Below are 20,574 nucleotides of genomic sequence, written 5' to 3' on the forward strand. Positions count from 1 at the left end.
CACTGGCTCTAATGCCATCATGCCACTATTCAAAACTACTCCTAAGGTTCCCACAAATTACCAAATAAACTGAACTGTTCTGGCATGGCAAATGAGACTTTCATGACTGGTTCTACTTTACTTTTCTAGGTTTATTTTCTTATAGTTACCCTTTTTCATCATTATTCACACAAAGTCCCACTTAAAGCAAACTACATAAAATGAAACACTCATTCTACTCAGCACTTTTAACATGAAGACCCCTTTTCCTCATGCTATGTACTTACCATTTTCCCTGTTATCTCTGCCACTCCAAAGCTTTCCACCCAAAGGGCAAAAGTAAACTTCCCTAACTGAACTCTCACTCAACTTTTCATTTCTCTTACAGTTCCTCTTTGAATTATCCCCGTATTTGTTGACGATCATTTGTCATTGTTATTATTATTCTATTTATTACCTTCAGTAATAAACTATCCACTTCTTGATACCAAGAACTACATTTCACCTTTCATACCCCCCAATATTCTTTGCACAGGACCTTACATATATCATGCACTCAATAAGTGATTGTAGAATTGAAAATAAATTTGATATGTCCAAATAAAAAAATACCACTGAATACTTGATTTGAAAAAAGTTAATATCCATATAATGGAATACGACCTAGCATAACAAAGGGATCGACTATGAATATATACAACATAGGTGAATCTCAAAGTAATTATGCTGAATGAAAAAAGTCAGACAGAAAAAAAACCATGTACTATATGATTCCATTTATATCTAGAATTGCAAAGTAATCTATGGTGACAGAAAGCAGACCAACAGCTGCCTGGGTATGGAAAGGAAGGTGAGTAGGGAGAGTAGGTAGGGCAAGGAGGGAGAGATTACATGAGGAAACTTTTGGAAGCGATGGGTATGTTTACCATCCTCATTTTGGTAATGGTTTCAGAGGCATTCATATTTTGACATATATATCAAAACTTACAAAATTGTGTGTTTTATACATGTGTTGGCTGTATGTCAATTATTCCACAATTAACTAGATGAAAGTAAAGGAAGAAGGAAGAGAGGGAAGAAAGAGAAAAGAAGGGAAGTTACATGAATAAGTTACATGACCACCTGCCTGACAAGCTCACTCATCAACACAACCTAAGGGAAGTTTCTACCAAGTCATCAAAATGTTCTCATTGGACTCCTCCCCCATGCCCTAACAGCAATAGAGTAAGAGCAGGAGTAACAGCAGCCACATTTATCTCACACTGTTCTAAGCACTTTACACGTATTATTTTATTTAATTTCCACATCTTTATGAAGTATGTACTATCTATTATTATTATCCCCAATTTGTAAACAAAGAGACTACAATCCAAACGTGGTCTGCCTAACTCACAGCCTGTCCTTTTTAAAAAAATTTTTTTAAACATTTATTCATTTTTGACTGACAGAGCGTAAGTAGGGGAGGGGAAGAAAGAGAGGAAGACATAAAATCCAAAACAGGCTCCAGGCTCTGAGCTGTCAGCACAGGGCCTGACACAGGGCTCAAACTCCCGGACCGCGAAATCATGACCTGAGCTGAAGTCAGATGCTTAACCAACTGAGCCACCCTCAGCCTGCCCTCACAGCCTGCACTTTTAAGCATCATGCTACAATGCCTGCCTAGTGACCGTCAACTAATCAACTATCCCCTCTCTCCTCAGTTATTCATTTTTTTAACAGGGCCTTGCACTAATGGAAACATTTTCCAAAATTACTCAACAAAAAAACAAAAGTGGAAAACAGGAACCTCAAGGATTGCCTCTCAGTTACCCAGATTTAGTCTAGCTATCACAAGTGACTGTGATCCATGCTTCCCAGGAAAAGTATGTAATGTAAAACATCCTCAAGACCCTGAAGTTACTAGTAAACCAGTCTTCATCCTGCTTCTTCTCTTGTTCCCACTGCAGTTCTATATCTCTAAGGAACAGATACCACTTAATATGGGGATAAGACATGAAAGGACAAGTAAAGAAGTGCTTTAGAATGGAGGAGGTAAAAGAGAACATCTTATTTCTTTATTTTTGTTTTTGCTATAAAGTAACTCCAGACAGTTACACAAAAGTCTAAGTATTATGCATAATGTAAGGGTTTTCAGACATACCTAGTTGTGCCCAAAGTGGGTTATATGGATGAGTCTTTGCCAACATGTCCACACTCTGAGAGGAATGTTTTTCTAAAAATATTTTTATAGGTGGTTGTCCATTTGGCATGACTGTTGGAACCCAGGCAAGATGATTGGTCAGAACTGCAGTAATGAGTGCTGGCAAGAATCTGAAAACAAAAACACAGCTATCATATTCCAAATTGCCTTCATTAGACCTAATGTAAAATGCAGCAAGAGAATAAAGTAAAGAGACTATATATTCTAATGTAGCCAAACAGCATTAAAAAAGGAGAGGAAAGAAGAAAAGAAAAAGAAAAGACATATCACCTGGATGAAAATAAATATTAACAAGGTTTTTGGTTGGGTAGGGGTTAAAAAAAATTCTTGAAATAAAAGCCATATTCACACAGGGCTATTTCTGATCATAATTACAAAACAAAACTACCATTTTACTTGAAAAACTAGTTTCTGCAAAATTAATGAATCAACCAACAAGTCTATATATTTCCATATTACTGAATAGGAAAATGAAGGAACATTTTAAGCAAACTTTGTCTACCATCTAAAAGAATAAAACATCTAAATTATTCATCTGGATTCTAGGAATCTGATATAATGGTTGGAAGAAAAAAGTATGATAAAAGATCATATTAAATATGTATCACTGGAATCCTGGCACTTCGTTTGTTTTTGTTTTGTTTTGGGTTTTTTTTTTGTTTGTTTGTTTGTTTTACTTATTTTCTATAGAATGAAACTGTAAGTGGATACGACTCACCAAAAAATGGGAAGCCGCAGAGAATTGTTAAGTTGTCAGGAACTTTAAGTCCTTAAGTTAACACATAATTAAAGATCTTTTTACAGTTTTTCATTCATAATATTCTGTGGACTTCTATATCTTATCTCTTTTTTTAATATTTAAAAAATGTTTATTTTTCAGAAAGAAAGCACAAGCCGGGGAGGGGCAGCGAGAGGGGGAGACAGAGGATCTGAAGCAGGCTCCAAGGTGACAGCAGCCCCACATGGGGCTCAAACTCACAAACCATGAGATCATGACCTGAGCTAAAGTCAGACGCTTAACCAACTGAGCCATGCAGGGCACTCCATATCCTATCTCTTAACTATCTTTTGGAATTCAGTTTTGGTTATTAATAATATGAAATAATTCCAAGGATAACAGTTAATTATTTCACTTTTGTAACTGAGTTTGATCAAAATATAGATAATCACGTTATAGTAAATAATAACTAAGATAGATATACAAAAAGAAAGTGAGAAAGCCATACTGATTTTTGGAAGCATTTTCCATTAGAAATGTGAACTCCTTCATGAAACGATGGCAAAGCTGGTTCTTTTCTGGAGTCCCTGACATCATTGTAAGCCAGACAGGCTCTCCAATTCGTGGCATTGTATAAAGATTACAAATTGTTGTTCTAAAAAGAGGAAAACACATTATGAAATTCATAGTTCCCAGAACTACATACTCTTAAAGTTTATATTGTCAGGTTGGGCCTCACAGGTAGATTATAAAAACTTTCAAAAGGACAAAATCAATCAAGTCATTCCTTCTTTGTCACCAGCATAGTAACACAGGAAAGCTCTGCACATGAACTCAATATATGATGGTTCTGATGCAGTCTCTGCCCCTGATGACTGTGTGCTCTTGGGTAAATTACTTCCCTACTTTAGGCATCAGTTTCTGCCACCCATAAAAATGAAAGTATAGAACCAGATAATTTCTAAAGCCCTTCCAGTTCTTCGTTTGTAAGGTATATGCCATACTTAAATATAATGCAAATAATCAACAACCTAGAGGAGAAAAATACTCTGTATTGGATAATAGGTTATCCATACACCCACTCAAAACAATAGTTTATTGGCATCATTTTGTTGCCTATGCTGAGACTCTTTAGTAAAGTTCTAAGGACACTATATCTGCACTCTGTATTTTATGATTCTCAATCTTCTGATGTTTTTCCTTGAATCAACAGAAGAAAGCATTATTGCACAATTATGATGACGCTTTTCTGGCTCTCTCTTGCATTTACTTAGACAACAGCTAGACCCATGAATTACACTCTCTCCTTAAGGCTTCAAGGACACCTTTAAAATATTAATCATCTTACTTCCACATTAATATCTATTCAGCCAAGTCCTATACACTCAGATTAAGCAAATGCTACAAAGCTGAGGCTTAAGAAACTAGTTGATCTTTTGGAAGATACGGAACTGTGTCCTACTTTCTACTCTCTAGAACAGTGCTATGTGATAGAACCTTTTTTTCCACAGTGATGGGAATGTTCTGTATCTGTGCTGTTCAAAATGGCACCCACTAGTCATATGTGATTACTTAACACTTAAAATGTGGTCAGTATGACTAATTGATTTTAACTTTAATTTTATTTAAGTTAAGTACCAAAAAACAATTCAAATATCCACATGTGGCTAATGGCTACTATATTAGAAAGTACAACTCTAGAAAGTTATCTGAGATCTCCATAGGTCTAACACCTACTTCAGCATAATTCCTTTTTTTTTAATTTTTTTAATGTTTATTTTTGAGAGAGCGCACACAAGAGAGTGGGGGAGGGGCAGAGAGGGAAGGAGACATAGAACTCAAAGCAGGTTCCAGGCTCCAGTGTCAGCACAGAGCCCCAACGCAGGTCTCGAACTCACAAACAGTGAGATCATGACCTGAGCCGAAGTCAGACGCTGAACCTACTGAGCCACCCAAGCACCCCAAGCATAATTCTCTAACACCTAGAACCCAAAAAAAGGAAAAGAATTATCTTGCCTGTATAAATTTTACTGAATCTTGACCCAGCATGAACACAATATATTACAATGGATAAAAGTGACAAACACAGGTCACATTAATGATTTCTTGGTAGGGCATAATATCATGGCTGAGAAGTTGAAAATAAACAAATGGAAAAGAATTAAAGGCATTTTACAGAGAAAAATATGATTCAAATATAAACTAGGAATAGCTGAAAATGCTTATTTTTAAAGCCTATTAAGGATGTCCAGGTAAGATGGAAAAGTGAGCACCAATGTTTATCCTGTTCAGTTCTGAGGTCCCAAATGAACACCCGTTAGGGATCCGAAGACAGATTAAAAAAAATCTTTTTAACTGTTTATTTATTTTTGAGAGAGTGACAAGAGTATGAAGCAAGGGAGGGGCAGAGAAAGACAGAAACACAGAATCTGAAGCAGGCTCCAGGCTCTGAGCTGTCAGAACAGAGCCTGACACAGGGCTTGAGCTCACAGACTGCAAGATCATGACCTGAGTTGAAGTCAGAAGCTTAACTGACTGAGCCACCCAGCCGCCCCAACAGATAAATTACTATAGCAAATAAAAATGGGGAATAATCGGACTTAAAATTTAAATTATACATGTAATAAAATTCTAGAACACAAAACACAGAAAGGAATGTTAAGTGAAGTGTTAAGGTAGATGATGATATGGGTTACAGTGCTCACAGAAGGGGACACATACATAGCTAATCTCCAATGAAACAAGAAGAGGCTAGAGACTGACAAATGCCTGGTAAAGTTAGGGCAGGAGTTATAGACGACTGTAAACAGGGAGACTAATTCAAGGTCCATAAATGGCTGATGACCCCTTTCTGCACCCCCTATTTTTCCACAGAATGACTAGAGACTAGAAGAACAGATGTAGCAACTGACTAGCCCAGAGAAATAACATTGCTCAAAGCATTACCGATATTAGAAGATTTCGCAGTATGTAAATAGATACACAATGAATCTTGTGATATTAAAATTTAGGGGCGCCTGGGTGGCGCAGTCGGTTAAGCGTCCGACTTCAGCCAGGTCACGATCTCGCGGTCTGTGAGTTCAAGCCCTGCGTCAGGCTCTGGGCTGATGGCTCAGAGCCTGGAGCCTGTTTCCGATTCTGTGTCTCCCTCTCTCTCTGCCCCTCCCCCGTTCATGCTCTGTCTCTCTCTGTCCCAAAAAAATAAAAAAAAATAAAAAAAAAATAAAAAATTTAATGGGAAGAAGGGACAGCAATTAGGAGAAAAAAATGTCTTATATATGCTCCTTCAGGAAGTGATAATAAAAAGAGGTTCAGAACCACCACCTTAAAGTAAAGTTCTCCAGTTTGTGCCTAATTATGTACAGAACTCCCAACCTGTATTTTAGTCCTTCACTCTCAGCTGTGGAAGGGTGACCCAAATCCTGATATAGAGGGAGAGCCTCCAAGGAGAGAGGGACACAACCAGAAAAACAGAAACACACACTCACACAAAATGACTCCAGAGGAAATAGAAAATGATACATTCAAAAAAAGGAAAACATGAAAAAGACATAAAAGGTCAGTTCAGGAATGCCAGTTACTAACAAAAAGAATTCAAGACAGAGAAGACAGAGGAAAATAAATAATCAAAGAAAGTAGAAAATTTACCAGAACTCAAGCTAGTGCTAGAGCTATAATGAAGCTGAAGGGCCAACAGGCAGGTATAAACTCATGGCAGGAATTAGAAATGCTCCAAAATTGATAAATCAAGAAACATCTATAGTAAGTATACTGTTTAGTAATGTGGAGGTAAATAAAAGAAATAGGTCAGAGTGTTCTTGAGAAGTAAGAATGGGGATGGGAAAGAGAGGATATGGTTCATTTCTTTTTCATTATTAGATTTCTCAGCATATTTTGTGTCTTTAACCATGTGAATGTACTTTCTGATGAAAAGAAATATTGTATAAATGAATTAATGAGCTGATCGATTCATTTTCCATGAGTTTCTTAAGCATATTAGAGACTACTACAAGTCCATGTGTCATGGGGCAGAGCCAGATCACTAACCTTAGTATAGTGGTCCACTGAGGGCATTAGCTTTAATGTTTTGATACTTAAGACTAGGTACTACAACCTCAGAGTGTATCAAATGCAAAGAAGGCAAAGAAATTAATTATGCAATGGAGCTTCTCATTATACACAACTCTATGTTGTTATTAGCAATCTAGAAGTAATAGTACTTTCTTCTCCTCTCCCCTAATGATTATGCCCTAATTTTCAGTGGTAAGAAAGGCAAGAATTTTTAGTTACCTGACCCCTTATTTTTCCTGACTGTCCCTAAAGAATGAAAGACTACTTTAGGTGGAAGTCAACTGTGGGCCTGATTTAGTTTTCTTTGATATGCACAAAGTCTAAGAGAGAGTCCAAGAACCTCAACTTTGCCAAATCACTCTGCTAACTAAACATGCTTCTTGTCTGTCAAGGTATCATGGCTTCTGCATGCATGTGAATCATTTCCTTCCTCTTCCCAACTACCCCAAATTCATTAATCATCTGGTCTCAAATAATCACATACTTTAAAAACTACCTATTAATTTTTAATAATCATTTAATTTAAAAATTAAGACAGATTCTCATTATTTGCAGCAATGTTCTGTAAAGCCGACGCAAACAATGAATTAGTGAACAATGAATCACTTTACCTAGGGAAAATACATAGTTAGGTTCCTGTGAGTCTCTCATCACATTTTTGTCAGCCCTTCAATACATAACCTTGTTTTATGTGGGTTTCTGTTTACAGATACCTTATTTAATATACTATTGATTCATTTACATTGAATTCACAGCCAACAGCACTGTAACTCAAGTATTCATGAAGGTTACATGTATTTTGTCTGTAAGGCACATCACTGCCTTCTTACACTTAGGAACATTAGATAGCATTTCAGCAGTACACTCGAGGGTGATTTTTTTTTTTTTTTTTACGTTTATTTTTAAGAGATAGAATGTGAGCAGGAGAGGGGCAGTCAGAGAGGGAGACACAGAATCCAAAGCAGGCTCCAAGCTCTGAGCTGTCAGCACAGAGCCTGATGTGGGGCTCAAACCCACAAACAGTGAGATCATGACCTGAGTCAAAGTTGGAAGCTTAACCGACTGAGCCACCCAGGAACCCCGAGGGTGATTTTTAATAGCAAAATCACTAACAAAAAGCACAAAATGAAAAAAAAAAAAAAAAGTGCCTTTAAATAGATGCAAAAAGGATACTTATTTACAGAATAAGAGCTGAAACAAGAAGGCAGAGTAATGCCTTCTTCAACCTCATCTAGGAATGTATCAGACTATATTTTTTTTTCACTGTTCTGCACATGTTACAAATGATCATTAAAACACTGAGTATATTTTGAGGTCATAAATAAATTTCAGCAAGTAGGTGAATTCACAAATGTACAATCTGTATGTAACAAGGATTAAATGTATATATTAAAGTACTAATGATAGACCTAACAAAAATTATAACAGTTTATAAAGTATTTTTAAGATTCTGTAAGAATGCTTAACTGACTTACAGAGACTTTCATATCTGTACAGTGACTGAAGTAAAATAATCAAACTAATACAAAAGGAAAGGTATACAGTCATGACCTACATTTTCAATGGTTATATAAGTCATACATACTGTAAATTCTAGGCAATATTAAAATTCTAAGACTAGGCCTTTCGTACTACCCAATAATATAGCAATTCACTCACAGGTATTTAAAATTGTTTTGAATAAAAATTTTTATAACCAAAGAGCAAGATCAGTATTCTACTAGAAAGGAATCTTATGACAATATTACTATTCTGGTAACCTCAACTGGATCTATAATGGCAGAGTTTCCTCAGACCTAAAATAGGGACTCTTGGCCTTTTTCCACAAAGCTTGTGACTGCAGAGAAAAAACTATCAATTCAATAATGTAAGAAACAGTTTCTAGTGCAAGTGCAAAGATTCACACTGCCTTGTAATAGTTAAAATGTGAAACTCAAAAAGAATATTACAGGATTCGTTTAGGCAAATAAGCGAAAGTTCTGCTCAAACATATATTTTTTTTTTTAATTTTTTTTTTTCAACGTTTATTTATTTTTGGGACAGAGAGAGACAGAACATGAAAGGGGGAGGGGCAGAGAGAGAGGGAGACACAGAATTGGAAACAGGCTCCAGGCTCTGAGCCATCAGCCCAGAGCCCGACGCGGGGCTCGAACTCACGGACCGCAAGATCGTGACCTGGCTGAAGTCGGACGCTTAACCGACTGCGCCACCCAGGCGCCCCTCAAACATATATTTTTAATAATTCCAGTCTAAAGTCAATGGAACAACTCAACTGAAACAAAAATTTTTAAAAATTATTAACAAAATACCCAATCATTAAGAGCACCTTTCTTTTACTTTAAAGGTATAGTATCCACTTCAGGAAAAGCAGAACTCTTAAGAATCTTTGAGTGAACTTTCAAGCAAATTACAGATTAAATTTAGAAACTGAGAAGATTATAACTTTTCATATTTCTTGAAAACCACTTATATTCATTGCAAAGGCATATTTTACAGATTTCTCATAGAGAAATCACTCTAGAATTTCTTTGAGTTATGCAGTTAGAGTAAAATTCTTCAGCTCTGTAAACAGAGATGACCAGAGCTACAAGGGAATGTGTGAAGAGCTAAGCTGTCGTAAACCAGGAGAAATGTATAAATAACCATGGTACTCAGCTGATAATATTTCAGGTTACAATGTTCAACATGTCTTGGTTTCAATAAAACAAAAGAACTTCTCCCATAGCACACATAATCTCTCTCAAGAATTTCCAAGGCCAGAAAGTCATTATTTCAAAATAATATTCTCAAATGTGGAGTATAACACCCTTTCTCAGAACTGTACAGCTGCAGTTGCTGTATGGTTGTACAATGAAGGCTTGCAAATATACCTAACATTGTAGTAGTACAGATTTGGTAATTTTTTTCCCTGAAAACAGTTTAACCTAGTAATTTCCACACAGATTGTGAAATAAAAATGCGAGGCTCTAGACCTCCTGATTCAAACTCCACAAGTCTGGGAAACATTTTGTTACATTTGCCTAGTGATCAGCTGAGCACTGCATTTTTCTTTTTAATTGGAAGTTTTTAATATACTTTAAGTTCCAAACAAAATCAATTTGAGTTTTAACAAAATCAATCATTTTTTATTTCAATTCATTGTATTCTTACATGAAAATATTACTTTGGGGCGCCTGGGTGGCGCAGTCGGTTAAGCATCCGACTTCAGCCAGGTCACGATCTCGCGGTCCGTGAGTTCGAGCCCCGCGTCGGGCTCTGGGCTGATGGCTCAGAGCCTGGAGCCTGTTTCCGATTCTGTGTCTCCCTCTCTCTCTGCCCCTCCCCCGTTCATGCTCTGTCTCTCTCTGTCCCATAAATAAATAAAAACGTTGAAAAAAAATTAAAAAAAAAAAAAAAAAAGAAAATATTACTTAAAAACAAGCTCACCAAAAAGAACTAAGATTAAACCACAAGATTATAGAATACTTCCTCCTCCATTCCCAGCACCTTGCCACCATATCGTATCAACAAAAAATTGCTAAAAGACAATAAACACAGTCTGAAAAGACAAAGAAAGCATCAGAATCAAACTGAGATCTAAGACACAGATTTTGTTCCTATCAGATGTTAATATGTTACCATTTATATATATATATATATACATATATGTTACCATTTATATATATATATATATAAAAATTAATAAAACTATCACCTCCAATATAATTTTCACTTGTGCAAGTTATTTCCTTCTAAGACAAAAAAAGAAAGAATACAGGTTGAAATTTATTTCTCTAATTTTTCTCTACACATTCCCTAACCACTGAATTTAATGAACAAAAATGGAAGATATTTAAACTCACTTTTAATGCCTTTTATCCTAAAAAACTTTCATCCTAAAAAGATGAATGACTAGAAAATTTTATCCTTCTCAGTAGCTGAGACCAGTGGATGATTACTACACAACAGCTATAAAGTATACTCAATTTAAATAAATTAAAAACATGATAAAACATTCCATATTAGTTAGGTTATTTTTACCATGAAATTTCTATTTAATGGTTATCTGTAATTCAATTTCAAATATTATACAAAAGATTGTTCAGGCAATTAAGTCTCTCATTTTGAGAGAGGTTAAAAAAACAAAGAAACCAGATTCACTTCCACTATGGTTTACTTTTAACACAGTAAGAGAAAAATGAAGAATAAAAAAGTTGAAAACAAACACAGGTTTTCTCTTACTGTCAAATTTACTAAATACACCACCCCTTAGTAATCTCCATTAACAAAAGGTATGTGGGTATATGTGTATGTGTGTGACATGCCTATAGTTTACCATAGCAATCCTGAAATAGCACAAGCTAAAACAGGTTCTCACTTCAAAATGTGATAGTCCTTTTAAAAACAACAATCCAGGAGATCCCTGCCCCAATATAGACCATTCAGTCATCAATGAACAAATATGAAGCCAGTTTTTCTAAAACAGATACATAAACTACTGGTGATAATAACTACTGGTGGTACACTTGACCAGTCTCTAGGAGCCCAACAGGGAAGACAAAGCACATTTCTGCTGGAACGAGGATCTCCTCTTCATATTTGCTGTGTGTAATGGTTCGGTACTAAAAACGATCCCACTGATGAATCCCAAATGTGCCTGAATCCCTAGCCCATTTGACATTTAATAACATAAAAGCCCCATTGGCCTAGTGATTTATACACCCTCATCTGGCCATGGGACAAAGAAATTCAAAAAATTAAATTTTATTAGAATAAGCTAAAGAAACTAAATAAATCTTGCGTACACTGCTAGACAACTCTAAATTATGAAAAGCTGGAGAATACATACCTGAATTCATTTAGGGCATCAACTATTCGATTATATGCCAAACTCCTCTGACTGGCATCAGCAGATCTCCGGCTCATTTTCATAGCCTTGAAAGTAATGAAATAGTTAATTCTTACACTGATCACAGGCAAAATACTGAAGGAAAAAAAAAGTGAAAGACAAAGTCACTTATTTCCACAACACATTACCATCAACCTTATCTAGAAAGATGTAAAGAAGGTACATATATTTACAGTGGCTTTACTGTATGTACCCTTGATCATTAACAATTATAACAAAATTCAAAATTTTCTAATGTTAAATCTTTTACTCTGTCAAATGAAAGAATATCAATACAAAGAGAAAATGATATTGACAGTTTCTGTATTATATAAAACTACTTTTTTTTTTTTAACAAACAGAACAAGATACAATGATAACTCAGTAACAACAGCTCATGGTTTCCTCTAATATTTCACAGATAATGGCTTGTTAAGTAAACCTTTTATAAAACCTAGAACATCAAGATTCTATTGAAAGATATCACAAGTTATTAGTAATATTTGCTTTCTTAAAACATATTTAGCCAAGGCTGAGAGGCCTTGCTTTAGGTGAACAAAAAGGGCATCCGTATTAGGATACAGATGTCAAAAATAACCTTGTAATTTTTTAGGCTTTTTCAAAGGGAATGTACTTCTGCATCACTTTTATGATTAAAAATCAATTTAAGAAATTTTAAACATCTTTTTAAGAAATCAGACTACTTTAAGGTCAGAAATCATGTTCATGTATACCCAAAAACTAAGTAAAACTTACTTATGTTTTCACAAACTGTTGACAGATTCCCAATTTATAAAAAAGTGAATATTCTTTAGCTAGAATTGAACACTGTTATTAATTTTACCAGCAGTAAAGTATTAAGATTACATTACAGATCTCAAAAGGTAGCACAGGCTTCAAAATAATTCTCAAAGTGCCCAGAGACAAAACCTTACATAAAGGTATTCATTCATTAAGCTTTACCTTGTAGCTATAATAAGAAATAAGATGTTAAACTTGAACAAATATCCAAACAACTGTAAGTACTGCAATGTACACCTTTAGGTTATAAAATGGTCAAAACATTAAAACATTTAAAAAGTAATCTTTAATGAGTTCTATATCAACTGAATATATCAAGTTTTATACAAAACTTCACAATTTTCCCTGTAACCCAAAATGTCAGTTCAGCCACAACTAAATATTATGTATGTGTACAGACTCTGGCAACAACATACTTTAAAAAAGGGACAGCAAAGAAAATGTCACCAAGGTCTAACTTCTGAAAAAGTAAGTTGACAGACTTCACGTGAATAACAAACATCAGTGTACTCTCTAGAGGCAGATGAGCCTCAGTCATTGATAAGTTACTGAAATGCATCCTCTGCTTTCTAGATCATTCTTACTGGTCTTCTCCTCTACAGCCTCTTATTCCACTCTCTTTTAAAAAACGTACCGGTAAATTAATATTCTAAAGCACAATTTGGAGATAGCTTTAACAACAAAGTCAAAACTTATGGCAAGCATTCTTTGAGATCTGGTTTCCATTAATTCTGCAGCCATACCATCCATGGCTGGTTGGTATGGTAGTGGTGGTTAGTTCCACATACCATCAAAGGGATTAATAATTTAATTATATCCACTGATATATTAGTTTAACTTCCTGGGAATGTCTTCCAAAAATTCACCAAGATGTTAACTACAGTGTAGTTATATTGTGAAAAAGAAGAAATAACCTAATAGAAATATTGTTACTTAAGGAAATCCACTAAAATATATTTAAGAATGATTTATAATGACATGAGAAATATGTATGTTACAATGATGAGTTTTTTTTTTAATTTTTTAAATGTTTATTTATTTTGAGACAGTGAGCATGCATGCACACATACATGCAGGAGAGGGGCATGGAGAGAGGGAGAGAGACAATCTCAAGGAGGCTCCTCACTATCAGCACAGAGCCCAATGCAGGGCTTGATCTCATGAACCCATGAGATCATCACCTGAGCCAAAATCAAGAGTCAGACATTCAACCAAGTGAACCACCCAGGCACCCCTACAATGATGGGTATTTTAAAATATGTACATAACGGGGGCGCCTGGGTGGCGCAGTCGGTTAAGCGTCCGACTTCAGCCAGGTCACGATCTCGCGGTCCGTGAGTTCGAGCCCCGCGTCGGGCTCTGGGCTGATGGCTCAGAGCCTGGAGCCTGTTTCCCATTCTGTGTCTCCCTCTCTCTCTGCCCCTCCCCCGTTCATGCTCTGTCTCTCTCTGTCCCCAAAATAAAAAATAAACGTTGAAAAAAAAAAAAAATTAAAATATGTACATAACAAAAAGAACATGTACACATAACAATACCAATCAAGTAAAAGTACAATATATATAGAAATAGCCTAGGTAAGACTTTGAGCAAAAGGTTACATAGTTATTTTTGGGTGGCAAGTATATCTATTTTCCTTGCTATTCTACGATATCCAATTTTCAAAACTTTATGTTTAAAAATCATAAACATGCTTTAAGATGTAGTCCAAATGAAACATCTTCTCAACAGGAAATAATTTTTCTTTCCTATGGACTCCTAACAACTTTGCTTGTCTTTCTTTTTTAGTTATTCTTATGTTCTATCTTGTATTCACAATTTTCTTACTTTATACAAATTTATTACACACACTAGCAGCAGCATGAGATACAAATGATCAGTCCTACCTTCTTAAAACACTTCCTTCAATTGGCTCCCCCTAAAAAAGTACTCTATCTTGTTTCTTCCTATTACTTGAATGGCCAATCCCGTTTCTTCTGTGGGTTTTCTCAACTCTTCAGATTTTAACTGTTGAAATGCTACACAAATCAAGTCTAGGATCTCCTTTACTTTTTTTTAATCCCTCAGTTTCACGGCTTTAAAGATCATCCATACACTGATGACAGTCTAGCCTGGAGCTTTCTCCTAAACTCTACACTCATATAATGTCCAGGAGGCATTTCAAACAATCAGCTGACTTTCCTCCACCGAAACTGTTCCATCTTAATCTTTCCCATTTTTTATTTTTTTTTTAACGTTTATTTATTTTTGAGACAGAGAGAGACAGAGCATGAATGGGGGAGGGTCAGAGAGAGGGAGACACAGAATCTGAAACAGGCTCCAGGCTGTCAGCACAGAGCCCGACGCGGGGCTCGAACTCACGGACCGCAAGATCATGACCTGAGCCGAAGTCGGCCGCCCAAACGACTGAGCCACCCAGGCGCCCCAATCTTTCCCATTTTAGTACTAGCAACTCCATCCTTCTTACTGCTTATATGAAAAATCTCAAGCCAACTGCTCTCTTTCTCATACATCAGCTAATTCAATCAGCTAATTTCATTAGCTCAATTTTCAAAACATATCCAGAATCCAACCACTGCTCACCAATTCCATCACTAATTTGGTGTACCTGCCATCTCTCACCTGGATCACTGCAACAAACTCCTAACTGCAACATCCACGTTTGACCCTAGAAATCTATTCTCCACCAGCAATAAGAGTAATCCTCATAAATAATGTCATTCCTCTGCTTGAAACTCCAATAGTTTCCCATCTTTCTTAAGAGTAAATGTCAGTGCTCTTACAATAATATCCTAAAAGTCCCTACATAATCTGATCTTACTTCTAACCCAGCCACTTTGGCCTCCTTACTTTGCTCAAGCATCAAGATTACTCTTGACACAAAGCCTTTGCCCCTGCCTGGGAAATTTTTCCCTCAGATAGTTGTATCTCACTTCTTCCATATCTCTGGATCAAATGTCATTTTATCAGGAGCCTTCATGACTAGCCAATAAAAAATGAGCAATAACTCCACCCAACATTCCTTATAAACCTGTTTTATTTTTCTCCACGGTATTTATCATCAAAAATCTTATCTATTAATTTATTTGCTATCTCATGAGATCAAGAGTGCTGCTTTTTCCCCATATTATCTTCAGTTACTAGATTACTGCTTGCCACATTATGGGCCCTCAAACATTTATTAAATGAATGAATGAATGACTTTATACCATTTATTAGGCAGTAAGGTCCTTAATAACAGTTGAAGTCTATATTGCATCTCCAGAGTACTTGGTAGGGTACTTGCACCATGGCTGTTAGTTTTTCTGCCAGATGAATAAGCATAATACTAAACCAGGAGAGTAAGATTCAGAGGAAAATAAAGGACATTAACAAACCAGCAACATGACTATGCTTACCTGTTCTATTGCACTCTTTAGTTTGTTCATGTGGCTTTCAAAGAGAGGAAAATGTGAAAAAAAGAATTCATTAAATTTGTTATTTTCATCTTCATCTTTGGATAATGAAAAGATTACCCCAATTGCAATCTTCTTTTTCCTCACAATTCCTGGATTAGGGCCACAGCTTTCATCTGACAGATTAAAGCTTTCTTCTATAGACCTTAAAAATAAATGTTTTTTTTTAATATAAAAAAAATAATAATTAAATTCACAATTTCATCTCCTTGCTAATTTAATGTATACAAGCTAAAGGTCTTCTGCTGTTTTATCAAGTAAATCTAAAAATGTATCTCAACTGTCTATGAAAAATCTACTGGCTATTCCTTCATACTCACATTTTTATAAAAAATTTTAACAGAGAGTCATATTGGGAACATTTTTGTTTAGTTAGAAGTCACTAAAAAAAAAGGAGTTAATTCCCAATTCATAATCCACCTAAAATGCCTTAATTTTAAGGTTATAAATGACCAGAGTCATTTATATAATTCACTATTCTACGATCTACTTGTATCTCCTTCTGATTTCAAGAGTAAAATTTAAAAAATCAAGGACTAAAGGGAGTAACTAAAACAGAAAACAAGAAAACTTTATTTAATCTACGTTGTACTACATACATTAATTTTATACTACATTTAATCTAAGCTATACTTGACATAGGCTTAAAAAAAATCTTTCAAGAATGAATTAACTTGTCTAATTAGAAACATGAAAAACTGAAATATCAAAACATGGAGTACACTGAACAAACACCTAAACAGAAGAGTTACAATTATAAAACTTTTAGGAAAAAACATAGGGTAAAAGATTTATGACACTAAATTTGGCATTTATTTCTTGGATATGACACCAAAAATACAGACAACAAAAGAAAAAAGATAAACTGGACTACATAACATTAAAAACTACTGTATATCAGAATGAAAAGGCCACCCATGGAATGGGAGAAATTACTGCCAACCATATGTCTCATAAGGGAATAATATTAGAATATATAAAGAACTCCTACACCTCAACAACAACAAAACAACCTAATTAAAAAATGGGCAAACCACTTGTATAGATATTTCTTCAAAAGACAGACACATGGCCAAAAAGCACATAAAAATATAATCAATATCACTAACCATAAGGCAATATTAGGGAAAATTACTGCATTAGGGAAATGCAAATCAAAACCACAATAAGATACCATTTCACATCCATTAGGATGGCTATTATCAAAAAAACAGAAAAATAACTACTTACTGGCAAAAATGTAAAATGGCAACTGTGGAAAACAGTATGACATTTCTTCAAAAGTGTATTCAAAGAATTACCATATCACCCGAAAATTCCACTTCTGGGTATACCCACCCCCAAAATTGAAAGCAGGGACTCAAACAGGTATTTATACACATATGTTCATATCAGCATTACTTGCAAAAACCAAAAGGTGGAAGCCACCCAAAAGTCCACCAACAGATAAGTGAATAAACAAAATGTGATATATACATACAATGGAATATCATTCAGCCATAAAAAGAAATAAAATCCTGATACATTCTACAACATAGATGAACCTTAAAGACATGCTGAATGAAATCAGCCACACATAAAAAGACAAATATTGTATGATTCCACTTATATGAGGTATCTATAGTAGCCAAATTGAAAGAGACAAAAAAAAAAAAAAAAATCGACAGAGGATGACAGGATGCTAAGGGGAAGGAGGAACAGGAAGTTAACTGTTTAATGGGTACAGTTTGGGGGGATAAAAAAGTTCCAACCATGAAGAGTGATGATGGTTGCAAAACAATGTGAAGGTACAGTGAACTGTATGCCTAATACTGGTTAAAACTTAAAACTTGAATTTAAAATATATTATATTTTAAAAGTTTCAAGGCTTAAAATACACAAAATACAAGCCCAGGCTCAAAAACAAAAACAAAAACAAAAACAAAAAAAAACAAAAAAAGCCTTCAGAACTGTGTTTAAGGAACTATTCAATTTTATTACTTTATTATAAAGTGAAGATTACAACTTACCATCTAGGAAATACCCCATTCTCCAAACTTGTTGTTTGGCTGCGTCGCCAACGTCGCTGGTAACTGCTGGCACAACTTCGGGTAAGTGAGGAGTTGGGAGAGGGAAATGGTGTAATAAGCAAGCTGCTGAGAGATGCTGTCAGTCAAAATAAAAACAAGTATAATATAAGCATTTAAAAATATGTCAATAAAAACTGAGCAAAAATATAAATTTCTTTTTAACAAATTTAACAGTAGTGACTCAAATTTTCCATTTTGTTTCATGAGCTTCTTAAAAATTTCCATTAAAAAAAAAATGTCAGGGGCGCCTGGGTGGCGCAGTCGGTTAAGCGTCCGACTTCAGCCAGGTCACGATCTCGCGGTCCGTGAGTTCGAGCCCCGTGTCAGGCTCTGGGCTGATGGCTCAGAGCCTGGAGCCTGTTTCCGATTCTGTGTCTCCCTCTCTCTCTGCCCCTCCCCCGTTCATGCTCTGTCTCTCTCTGTCCCAAAAGTAAATAAACGTTGAAAAAAAAAAAAAAAATGTCATTGTTGGAGCAAAGTCTAAGAGCAGAAAAATCATATAACAATAGTGTGTTGGCAAGAGACTCTGAGACATTCCCCTTTTTATATTCTTACCCTCACTCCACCCACTTTAGAAGAAAGGGCTCATTTAAAACAAAGCATTATCTCTTTGGCCATAAGTGTCCAAAGCATAGCCAAATAGCCCCTAAATTAAAAGAAATATGCTACGATTCCATTTTTCAAAAAATTTTTTAATTTCATTTTTCTTAAAGTTTGTATTTAAATTCTAGCTAGTTAACATGCAGTGTAATATTAGTTTCAGGTGCACATATATAGAGATTGAATACTCCCATACAACACCTCTTGCTCATCACAAGGGCATTCCTTAATCTCCATCACCTATTTAACCCATCCCCGCTAAGCATCAATTTGTTCTCTATAGTTAACAGTGTGTTTCTTGGTTTGCTTTTCTCCCTTTTTTTCCCCTCTTGTTCACTTGTTTTGTTTCTTAAATTCCACATATGAGTGAAATCAAATGATACTGATCTTTCTCTAACTTACTTCACATAGCATACTCTCTAGCTCCACCCATGTCTTTGCAAATGACAAGATTTCTTTTTTTTTTTTATGGCTGAATAATATCCCATTGTATGTGTGTATACACACACACACACACACACACACACACACACACACACACCACATATTGTATCCATTTATCAGTTGATGTATACTTGGGCTGTTTCCATAATTTGGCTATTGTAGATAATGCTGCTATAAACATGCATTGTAAATTGTATAAACATGCAAGTATCCCTTTGAATTAGTATTTTTATATTCTTTGGGTAAATACCTAGTAGTGCAATTGCTGGTTTGATACGCTTCAGTTTTTTTTTTTTTTTTTTTTTTTTTTTTTTAAATTTTTTTTTCAACATTTATTTATTTTTGGGACAGAGAGAGACAGAGTATGAACGGGGGAGGGGCAGAGAGAGAGGGAGACACAGAATCGGAAACAGGCTCCAGGCTCTGAGCCATCAGCCCAGAGCCCGACGCGGGGCTCGAACTCACGGACCGCGAGATCGTGACCTGGCTGAAGTCGGACGCTTAACCGACTGCGCCACCCAGGCGCCCCGATACGCTTCAGTTTTAATGCAGCAGACAGATTTTAAGAACAAAAGTTTTATTTGAAAATAAGCGCCTGAATGTCATTTAATGATGTCTTTTAAAAGCACATCATCTTATACCTGTCACAATGGCTAGAAACAAAAAGATAAGAAATAACAAGGGTTGACAAGGATATGGAGAGAAAAGAACTGTCATGTAATGGGAAAGCAAACTGGTACAGCCACTATGGAAAACAGTATGGAGGCTCCTTAGAAAACTAAAAACAGAAATACCATATGATCCAGTTAATTCTACCAGTGGGTATTTACTCAAACAAAACAAAAACACTAATTTAAAAATAGGCACTCCTAAGTTTAGGAGCAGCACTATTTACAATAGCCAAGATATAAAAGCAACCCAAGTGTCCATCAAAAGATGAATGAACAAGTAAGATGCATACAATATTGCTCAACCATACAAAAGAGTAAGATCTTGTCATCTGCAACAACGTGGATGGACCTAGATGGTATTATGCTAAGTGAAATAAGTCAGGCACAGAAAGACAAATACCAGAAGACTTCACTTACATGTGGAATCTAAAAAAACAAAAGGCAGAAAGAGACGCATTAACACAGAGAACAAAGTGATGGTTGCCAGAGGGAGGCTGTTGGATAGGAAGGGCAAGTTGGGTAAAGAGGAGTGGAAGATACAAGCTTCCAGTTATGAAATGAGTAAGTCACAAGGATAAAACGGACAGCATAGGGAATAAAGTCAATGGTACTGTAACAGTATTGAATGGTGATAGATGGTAGCTACACTTGTGGTAAGCATGGTGTAACATCTAGAGTTGTCAAATCACTATGTTGTACACC

General features: G+C 35.6%; 1 protein-coding gene across 5 annotated transcripts in view; it reads right to left on the bottom strand.

Moving 5' to 3' along the window:
* FNIP1 (folliculin interacting protein 1) overlaps positions 1–20,574 on the bottom strand; it is a 146,019-nt gene that overhangs the window by 21,237 nt on the left and 104,208 nt on the right. For all 5 annotated transcript variants that reach the window (XM_045488018.1, XM_045488032.1, XM_045488024.1 and 2 more), the window contains 5 exons: positions 18,098–18,233; positions 16,032–16,233; positions 11,797–11,882; positions 3,406–3,552; positions 2,120–2,289 (listed from right to left, as the gene is read on the bottom strand). In XM_045488018.1, coding sequence (XP_045343974.1) covers positions 2,120–2,289; positions 3,406–3,552; positions 11,797–11,882; positions 16,032–16,233; positions 18,098–18,233 — 741 coding nt within the window. The remainder of the gene's footprint in view (positions 1–2,119; positions 2,290–3,405; positions 3,553–11,796; positions 11,883–16,031; positions 16,234–18,097; positions 18,234–20,574) is intronic.

Source organism: Leopardus geoffroyi, chromosome A1 (genome assembly GCF_018350155.1).
Source record: "Leopardus geoffroyi isolate Oge1 chromosome A1, O.geoffroyi_Oge1_pat1.0, whole genome shotgun sequence".
Classification (NCBI taxonomy): domain Eukaryota; kingdom Metazoa; phylum Chordata; class Mammalia; order Carnivora; family Felidae; genus Leopardus; species Leopardus geoffroyi.